Below are 11,111 nucleotides of genomic sequence, written 5' to 3'. Positions count from 1 at the left end.
AAGAAAATACTTTGTGAGTCTTTTGCCATGAAAGACTTGGGAGCTGCTAAACTGATTTTTTGCAAGTATCTCACGTGACATAAGAGGAAAGAAGATTTGGCTGCCACTAGAGCATTACATTAAGAAGGTTTTATAAAGATTCCAGATGGAAAATGCTAAAACTGTGAGCTCTCTTATTGCTACTCATTTTAAAAAGAGTATTAAACATACACTACAAAAAAATGTGTAAATGAGAGTGAACTGAACGTAATTGTCACTGACTAAGTCTACAAAATGTGAATTTGGAAATGTGGGTTCGGACTGAGAGGGTTTGATGAGCGGGAAACAAGTGCGAGAAAAAAATGTGGGAGACAAGTTTAAAAGTTGAGAAATTTTAAGCACCAGTGAGAGGGGTAAGTAAAAAGTGAGAGGGAAAGTATCAACATTAATTAAAAAATGACAGTAAAACATCATATTTTATGGTGAATTGCCATATTTTACGTGTAAAATGTAACAGTTGTTCAAATGTCATATTATGTTGTAAAAAGTAATGATTTTAAACAACCGTCATATTAAAACTGCCATAATATACATGATTTTTTGTAGTAATAATCCTTCAAATGAAGTTAAGAAAACATATATGAGCAAAGTTTCTTAGGAATTTGTGGTGGATAATTTGATGTATGCAATGGTATGTACAAGACCAGTTATTGCACATGTTGTTGGTACAATCAATCGATTTTTGTTAAATCCAGGTAAAAAGCATTGGAATTCTGTGAAATAGATTTTGAGGTATCTTGGTGGTACCAGGTGTGGTGGACGTTGATTCCATAAAGTTCACTTCAGGTTATTTGATTAAGTTTGCAGGAGGGTTGTGACTTAGCAATCAAGACTATAGAGGTGTTGACTTTTCTGAATTATTGGCAACAAAAAGAAGTGATTCCATATCTATGTTTAGAACAATAGCTTTGTACAAAGATTGCCAATATAGAAACATGCAAGGAGTTGTTATGGTTGAAAAAATTCGTGCATGGGCTTGGTTTTGTGTAGAACAACCTGTGCATTATTTATAGATAGTCAAAGTGTTATTCATCTTGATAAGAATCGAACTTTTCAAACACCATGTTTTTCAGGACAGGAAACATTTCAGCAATTGTGGTCGGACCTACGAGGATCCTGTCGCTTATTGAACCAGGAGCATAGTCTATGTAGGCACAGTAGTTGCCGGAGAACACATATGCTTCACTCGCTTCAGTGTCGAAGGAACAGTCTATTCCATGTTTTGCAAATGGTGTTCCTGCAAGTGATGGAAAACCACTCCCTATCAGACGCAATTCGTCAAAATCCTGTCTTCATATCTTCCGGGAGTGTAACGCAACCGCACGTACTTATTCTCCATGAAGAAATACACTTCGCATTCTTTTGATGAACGAAATGCAGCATTGATATAAGTGTTTGACATTTTTCTTACATTCCTCCCTCTCCCAGCCACCTATTTATACTGTACATGAAGTACTTTAATCTTTTCTATATTTATTTTTTCTAATTTTCTAACACTTTAGTTAATTAAATAATTTATTTTAGTATCTTAACTGAATATGTGAAATAAAATATTCAAATGTATATATATATATATATATATATATATATATATATATATATATATATAAAATCATTATAGATTCATTCTTATCTAACCAAAAGAATATTGTATTCCAATTGGTTAAGAATATAAACGAAGCCTCTCGCCAAATTCTAAGAACAATCCTTTTTCTTCCCCACTTGAACCCAAAGCCATGCCAAGATATTAAGTGGAGAATATATTCCAGATAGAACTTCGAAAGTGATTGTGGGCATATAAAGAAACATAAATGATTGGAGAATGAGATGCAACATATTGTTTCTAGGTATAAGTTTTGGATTTCTTTTTCTTTCTTTTTTTACCTTATTTGATGATGTTGTAAGCAGAAAGGAAGTAAGTTCTTGACAGATTACTATATATTTTGAATCCAGATTCTCTATTTATTTTTTGGCGTTGTTTTCTACTAAGTATTAAAATTACACTGTATTGATATTTTAAATATCTTTTTAATATATTTTAAAATATTAAAATTAATAGTAATCGGTGTATTATGAAGATACAGTAGAGAAATAACACAAAAATATCCAACAAAAAATCTAAATTTATATATTTTATTTTACTGTTAGATGTATTAAATAAAAAAACGAGAAATACCATATAATTTATTATCAGTTTTTGAAGAGTATCGGTATTTTTTTGATCAAAAAGAAGAAGAAGACAGCATTGGTATTCAAAATCAAATAAAATGGTATATTGAGACTAAAGAGTTGAAGGGTATGGTGTTCCTCTTGCGTAGCTTTTACCTCCGTCAACTTCAAGTCGAATATATGAAGGTATATATTCAATTTTGATTGTTCTTATTCTCACAAATTTATCTTTGATACTTTCGTGAATTAAAAAAAAAAATCTTTAAATTATTTTTAACATCAAAATTGTTTTATTTTGTTTAAATAGTTTATATTAATTAAGAATTATTTAAATTCATATATGAATTTAATCATCCATAGAGAATGAGGATGCAACATTGTTTCCAGGTATAAACTAGTTTTGGAGCCGTTACGCACGGATCGTTTTTTTCGTTTTGCTTTTTTTTTTTCCATATTTGTATTAAAGAAAATTAATATAATAATTATTTTAAAATAAATAATTTATTTAAATAATATTATATTAATATTATTTTATTATATTAAAATAATAAATTATGGAAAGTAGAACTAATAATAATAATAATAATTTCAACACTATAAATAACAATAAAAAATTACAAATAAATATTATTATATTTAAATAAAAAATTTATACATATAATTATATTTAAATATTATAATTACGTATAATAATAAATATAATAAAAAGTTTAAATAATTAATCACATATTTTTATAACAAATTAATTAAAAGGAAATAATATTGTTTTATAATTGATTTCTTAAATAAAAGTAATACAAATAAGGGTTAAATATTTTCTTTTTCTGAACTACACATAATATTTCAACATTTAACATTTACTGATACTCGCAAAAGATCAACTAACCCCAAAGCAATAAATTATATTAGGGTTAAATTTTTTTTTCCTGATGACTCAAAATTAAATTTGTTTACCTTTTAAATTTGGATAAGTTTTAATCTCTAAATTTTAAAAATGAATAAATAATTATTTTAATTTAACTACGTTAGTTTTTTTTTTATGTTAAACATATCTTCCAGCATATATGAAGTGAGAATGCATTAAATAATATAAATAATTCTAATACTAATATAAAAAATACATATAATAAGTTAAAGTAATTAGGTTAAAACATATTATATTTATTTATTTTTTAAATTTAAGAATCAAAATATATCAGACACAATTTCAATTTTAAAAATTTAGAGGGTAAAAACGTTCTTAACCCTAAAATATATTAATTATATTCAATAAATGATTCACTCTGCTTATTTGAAATTTGCATACAAATCAATAATAATTAAGAGACTTTGTCTTTCTATTTTAATATTAAATTTTGTCCGGACACAAAAGAATCTCACTCTAGTAACTAGTACCATATACTTTTCAAAATCATGAAACGTCCCAAGTAAAAAAAAATCATGGTTTATAGATTATGAAGGCTCGTTAATTTCTCTAAGCTATTGATTATAAAGAATAACAGATATGTTATATGAAAAACAACAAAAGAGGGTAATGATATACCATCTGAAAGATCAGTTACATTATATTCCAATTTGCAGGTTTCACCGATAATTCCAATTCCCCGGTTAAGAAATGTTGATTTGAATGCTAAAATATATTATCAGGGACGACTCTAGAGGTACAAAACATATCTAAAAAATAAGTTTTTTTTTTTTAATTTTTTTATACAAAATTATTTATTAGATTGTCGTAATTAATTTTATTTAACATTTATTTTCAATAGATAATAGATTTGATCTGTTTAATCTTTCTTGAGACATTGTTGATTTTAAATAAATTTTTATTATTTTTAATTTTAAAAAATCTTTTCACTCAAGCAATTGACAATGAAATTGTTAATATTATTCTATAAGTTATATATGTATTTATAAAATAATTTATTCTTTTTATATAATTAATAATGTCAATTGGTTTATTATTTTTCAAAACCTATAATTTCTCTTAAGATATTTAATTCTGAAAATAAATCAAATTCATCACTATCCAACAAATGATTATGTGTTAAAGAATTTTTAAGGTTTAAGCATTTTTTTAATTTTTTTTTCTTATCTATTTTTATAAATTTATTCCTAACTCTTTTTTGTGATATAATTAAAGCCTTAATTTTTTTCTTCTTTTGAATTTTTGAATAATTTGATTAAAATTTTCCGGTTAACATATCTGCGTTGCGTCTGTTCCACTGTTAGCAAAAGTCAGTACACCAAATATGTTAAAATCAAAACTAGTTTCATGAAAATTAGCAACATTAACAACTGCACCATGAATTTCAGTGGCCACATTAAAATCAACAATAACATATGATTCAGCAGCGGTATCAATGTTCATCTCAAAGCTATTATCATTTAAAACTTCATCCAGATTAAGCTATAAGCTCTCTAGGTTCAGCTTCCAATTATGTGAAAAGCATTAAAATCAGCGTGAACTTCAGGAACACCATTTGAAATATCAAATTCAGAGGAAACCTGCATAGGCTTTTTACAAACTGCATCAGTGCAATTTTGATAAGTTATTTTAAGTTGAAATTTCTAATGCCAAACTGAGTTGCATACTGAGAAAAAGAGTTTATCTTTCATAATTGACCATTTTACGCAATTCAATCAAAGATACCTTTCATAAATTGTAGTCTTTGAAAGTTGTTTATTTTAGACATCTATTTGAAGAACATGATTACTTAAAGACTACTCTATTTACAAGAAAATTTCATGACTACCCTTTTGATAAATTATTTATCGTTAAAAAAAATTCTTAATTAATAATTATTTATTATTATAAGAAATTTTTTAAATAATAATTAATTTTAAAGTTAAAAAATAATCCAATTAATTTTAAAAGTAGAATATAATTGATCACTATCGTGATTTAATTGATAGTAATTTATAAAAAAAATTATAATGAGTGATCAATTAAACTTTAAATTAGTTATTGACATTAATTAATTATCAAGATTTTCACTAAAAATTTTAGTGTGTAAATTGATTACTAATTAATATAAGTAATTAGTTAAAATTAAAACTTAATTTAATTTAATTTAATTGTATTTTATTTTATGAAAGTTCATTTGATAAATTTTAAAATAAAAAGAAAAACCACAAAATCTATAACAATCACTGTATTAAACAAAACCACCCACTTTTATTCATTATTAAGTGCAGAGATTACATGATGATAGGAAACAAACTTGAAACATCCACGTACAGGAAAGGAAACACAAAGACTTGTTACATTAGGAAAAGAAACAGGCTTCCAATCCTAATGTTACATCAAAGTGAAAGAAACAAACTTTGGCAATGGAAGCCTTATTGGTAACATATTATTATGAGACCATTTATTGTTTATTCTGACGAGGCTAAGGTGGTCGATGCATGAAAGTGAAACCTTGTTCAGCTGACAGGGAAAATGCCTCTCAGAACAGGCCAACCATCGAGGATAGGCCTGATATCACCCACAAGAGTGTCATCAGTGGCACCTGGGGTGAAATTGATTCGAACATAGTTCTCTCCTTTGAAAAGATAAGCTTCAGGCTCCTTATGAGAAGCAAAACACGCATCGATTCCATTTTCAAAGATCGTACCTTTCAGAACAGGAAACCCATCACCGATGTTGCGAATGTTGCCAACAAGCTGCTTCGAATCATACGCTATGCGAACATACTTATTGCCCTTGAATAAGTAAACTTCTTTTCCTCTGGTTGATCTGAATGCAGAGTCTATGCTGTTTTCAAACACCGTGTTTTTCAGGACAGGAAACATTTCAGCAATTGTGGTCGGACCTACGAGGATCTTGTCATTAGTTGTACCTGGAGCATAGTCTATGTAGGCACTGTGGTTGCCGGAGAACACATATGCTTCACTCGCTTCGGTGTGAAAGGAACAGTCTATTCCAGGTTCTGCAAATGGCGTTCCTGCAAGTGATGGAAAACCACTACTAATCAAACGCAGATTAGTCAAAATCTTATCATCTGTTTTCCCGGGAGTGTAATGCAACCGCACGTACTTGTTCTTCGCGAAGAAATACACTTCGTATTCTCTTGATGAACGAAATGCAGCATTGATATAAGGAGTGTTTGACATATTTTTTTTCTTAAACAAAACAAGAGAGATGTTTAGGATGCTTATTACATTCCTCTCCGAGGTACGTATTTATAGTGATATGGAGTGGGAATCTTTACTTAGTAGTGGAAACTGACACAAATATGATCTATCATGTCAAAACAAACCAGCCTTGTAAATGTTATCGGTGCTGCATGTCTTTTCTGTTGGCATCATCTAACTTTATTATTGTAATGTATGATGGCAAACGTGTTAAGATTTTTGGATGTTTTTAATCGACGCTGAGACTGTGGCACTTGGGGATAAGGTTAAAGCGAGGGGTAACACGTAACCTTAAAAGCCACTAAATTGTAACACGTAAGAAGATGTTATCTAAATTGTGCATGTGCTTTTTGTCATCACATGAACAAATGTTATGAGCTTCTTGGCTTCTACACTTTACTGTCTCAGCTTCCAATACATTAATTAATACTTTACTGTGTTATTTAAACCGTGTGCTACCTCATCGCATAAACTCAGATAAGTTGTTCTATTCATACTACCACACATATTTTATATATTACAAATTAACCGTGTTTTCCAGTTATAAAGTAATAGAACAGACCGATATAAATAAACACTGCTATTTGGTACACCTATACTCAATAATAATATGCTCCATTGCTTCTACGATATGATAGTTTAATTAGTAATATATAATCAATTATTGCATAAACAATATTATATAATTAAAACTATTGAATATGTGTTTCCGCAATGCAATAGTATGTTTTCAGGGGCCATGCGTTTTACATTAGGTAGTATTTTATAATTTGTCGTCGATCAAAACGCTTAGGCAAAGTAGGTAAAACCCAGGGTGGTTACTTTAAATCTTATTTACAGGATATAATTATTTTATTCCATACGCAACATATTGTCTAACTTAAACAACATGCCATTGAGCGTAATATATACTTTAGCAGTATAAGGTAATGTACCTGTGACACTTCTACTTTGTAGCAGTTAAACGAGCTATGGATAAAACATGGTAGAAGAATTTAATGTGATCAGGTCAGGGATGTAAAAAAAACTAATATCTGAATATAAAACTTCCGATAGATAAAAAATAGATATTATAAATGAATATTCATAGGTAACGAATACTGTTATTTTTTATACCCGCATATTAATATAGAAAGCAAATAAATATATGAAAAAGGGTATTGTGTAATATTGACTGTGTATAAAATGTTACAAGAGGTATATTATATATATATATATATATATATATATATATATATATATATATATATATATATATATATATATACAAAGCTAACCCTAGAAGCCACAAGTAAATCGGTCTAAAACATGGACCTTGCTAACATCTTTCCCAAACTCAAAATGTTACGGCTAAATGCATTGAAAGTTTGTCAATTAAAAAGCGAAAGTGTAAAATGAGGTGCGACTAGAAAAATATATTTACAATCTTCGAGCCAAAGGAACAAATGGTAAGGATATAAAATCAAGTTGAAGATGATGAGTGGAATGACAATCTGTTTCAATATATATGCTTGGTTCACTCGTGAAAAACAGAGTTATGAACAATATGAATAACATTTTTATTGTCACAATGTGTAGAGATATAAAATCTTTCAAATAGACACTCATATCGACAAGTAACCAATGTAACCAAACAATCAAACACGTAGTCAAAGCTATGACGCGATACTCAGCTTTTGTATACTATCAATATCCTTTTTCTCACTCTTCCATGATATAAGTGAATCACCAAAAAAATAATAGGATCTCATTATTTTAAAACACAATCACTCATAAATCACAATTTTCTAAGTTCTCACATCTATAACACTACACTAAATTAAATTTAGAGTGAGTTAATCATACTCTAGTTGGATGCTAACATTTATTAAAATAAAAAAAATTAAACAAAATTGATAATGGACTAAGTCAACTCTAACAATTTCGAGTAGGCTAAACAGTCTATAGTCGAACACTAATATTTATTAAAATAAAAAGTAAGTTTAAATAAAATTTAGATTGGGTTAGACAGAGTTTAATATAACACTAAATTAAATTTAGAATTGACTAAACAGAATTTAGTTGGACACTAGAATTTATTAAAATAAAATAATTAAATAAAATTTAGAGTGTGGACAAACTCTAACACCACTAAAATAATTTAGATTGTGTTAAGCCAACACTATAAAATAAATTTTAATTAATATAAGTGTCCGTCTAACCAATACTGTGCAGAGAAAATAAATAAAAAATAAAACATTAATAAATGTGTGGGTTAAACCTACTCTATACAGACACAAATCAATGAATTGGTGCAATGGAACTAATAAGAACCATATATTAATTTTGATCAAATGGTTGTAGTTTGGGTTTGTAATAAACTTAAATTTATTAGTCGTGTTGGGGATAATTAGTTGTTGTAGGTAATTAATCATGGTGGATAATTAATATATTAGCCGTTGAAATTTAGATAATTAATAAGTTAGCCGTTCTAACCATTTTTATCTGTTTTGAGCACAGTCAGAAAATTGAAAGCTTATAAATTGTATTGTTGAGGCTATGAACTAAATAACAGAAGAGGTAGATCAAGTTTTTTCACAATAAAAAATTTATTATTAAGAGCTATCAGCTTGAGTGTTGGATTGAAAAAAAAAAAAAGGTAGAGAGAGCTTGAGTGTTTAGAAAAGAGAATGAGACAGACAATCTTACAGATAATGTGTCCCTATCAAGTTGACGGTGATTAACTATGACAACTCGGCGAAGATACAATAATATGGTTGTGGCCGAAGATATTTGGAAAGATATCTGTAAGTGAACGAAAATCTAGATGAGACTTCCACATTTTTAGAAACCAAAAAGGGGTGATTTGGAAACTCGAGCCGAATGAGAAAGAATAGAAAGCAAGGGATGATGATCCAAAAAATTTCGAGGTAAAATAGTAACACTATAAGTAGATCAATTCTCAAGACAAGGAAAGTTACAAAAGGGTATATCAAATATTCTATCAATAGGATGCATATCTCTTCAAACATATCTCTTCGAAAGTTTGACCAAATAGAAGGATGCGAAAGATGGAACTACAATAATGATTATCGAGACTTGTCGATTCTTGTAAGAAAGACCAAAGGCAGCATCTTTGGTATAAGATTGGGTTTCGAAAAGAATCGAGAATAAAGTCAAAAAAAAAATTTATGAATTAAAATAAATCTACAGAGTATTAATTGTACTAAACCAAAACCACCCAGTTTTATTTATAATTAAGTGCACAAAAGACAGGAAAAAGAAAACATCATCAGATACAACAGAAAAGAAAAGAAAAGGAAAAGACAAAAACATGAAGACTTGTTACGTTAGGAAAGGAAACATGGTTTCCAATGCTAAGGTTGAGTTGAGGTGGTTGATGAAGAGAGCGTGATTAGTCGACAGGCAAAATGCCTCTGAGAACGGGCCAACCATCAAGAATAGGCCTGATATCACCGAGAAGAGTGTCATTAGATGAACCTGGGGTGAACTTGATGCGCACATACTTGTCTCCTTTGAAAAGATAAGCTTGAGAATCCTTATGAGTAGCAAAACACGCATCGATTCCACTTTCAAAGATCGTACCTTTCAGAACAGTAAACCCATCACCGATGTCGTAAATTCTGCCAATAATCTTCTTGGTATCATAGGCTATGCGACAATACAGGTTTCCCTTGAATAAGTAAACTTCTTTTCCTTGGGTTGACCTAAATGCAGCGTCTATGCCATCCGCAAACACATAGTTTTTTAGGGCAGGAAACATTTCAGCAATTGTGGTAGGACCTGCGAGTATCTTGTCCTGTGCTGAACCAGGAGCATAGTCTATGTAGGCACAGCGGTTGCCGGAGAACACATATGCTTCACTCGCTTCGGTGTCAAAGGCACAGTCTATTACATCAAATGACTTTGATGCCAGTGCTGGAAAAGTACTACTAACCGGACGCAGATTAGTCAAAATCTTGTCATTATATGTTCCGGGAGCGTAATGCAACCGCAGATACTTGTTCTTCATGAAGAAATACACTTCGTGATCTCTTGATGAACGAATTGCGGCATTGATATAAGGGTTTGGCATCTTTTTTTGTTTCCTCTTAACCAAACAAGAGGAAGTAAGGTAGATATGATTTGATTTGGGGATGCTTACTTTCCTCTCTGAGGTATCTACTTATAGTACTCTTATCTGCCCTAGTGGGTAGGGATGGCAACGGAGCGGGACGGGTACGGGTATCATGATCCCATCCCCATCCCCATAATAAAAATTCATCCCATCCTCATCCCCAAACTCAACGGGTATACAACTTTTGACCCATCCCCATCCCCACCGGGTAACGGGTATTTTCTTATACCCATACCCATTTTTTTATTGTTCCATATATCAATTAAATATTTTTTATAAAAAAAATTTAAAAATCACACCAACGGAATCATGATACTATCAAAATATTCAATATTAAAATAACATACTCTTTTTGATTTTCATGATGTCAAATATTAAGAAAAATATTATAATAGTATAAATCTCAAATTAAAGTATCAAATAACAACTAAATAAAATTCAAATAATTATATAAAAGCTAAAAAATTACACATTACTAAAATTTTATAATAACCAAAATATTTATTAATTTTACAAATGATCAGTGGTTTCATTTGCATTCGATCCACCTACACATAGAAAAAAAATGAAAAATTAGATATGATATAATAATTGAAATTGAAAATTTTAATTACTAGAATATAATGTACCTTCTTCATCAGATTCATTTTCA

At 29.4% G+C, this 11,111-nt stretch overlaps 1 protein-coding gene and 1 pseudogene across 1 annotated transcript; both read right to left on the bottom strand.

The window, feature by feature from the left end:
* Positions 1-5,363: 5,363 nt before the first annotated feature.
* On the bottom strand, positions 5,364-6,384 carry LOC114189852 (albumin-2-like; annotated as a pseudogene).
* A 3,164-nt stretch (positions 6,385-9,548) lies between these two features.
* On the bottom strand, positions 9,549-10,470 carry LOC114192398 (albumin-2-like). The gene has a single exon (XM_028082109.2). It carries the CDS (start codon positions 10,415-10,417, stop codon positions 9,737-9,739), a length of 681 nt encoding a protein of 226 aa, XP_027937910.1. The 5' UTR covers positions 10,418-10,470; the 3' UTR covers positions 9,549-9,736.
* Positions 10,471-11,111: the final 641 nt, after the last annotated feature.

This window comes from Vigna unguiculata, chromosome 7 (assembly GCF_037176805.1).
Source record: "Vigna unguiculata cultivar grain cowpea cultivar isolate G323 ecotype 2 chromosome 7, ASM3717680v1, whole genome shotgun sequence".
NCBI classification, from domain to species: Eukaryota; Viridiplantae; Streptophyta; class Magnoliopsida; order Fabales; family Fabaceae; genus Vigna; species Vigna unguiculata.
This window is presented reverse-complemented; position numbering and strand designations above follow the sequence as displayed.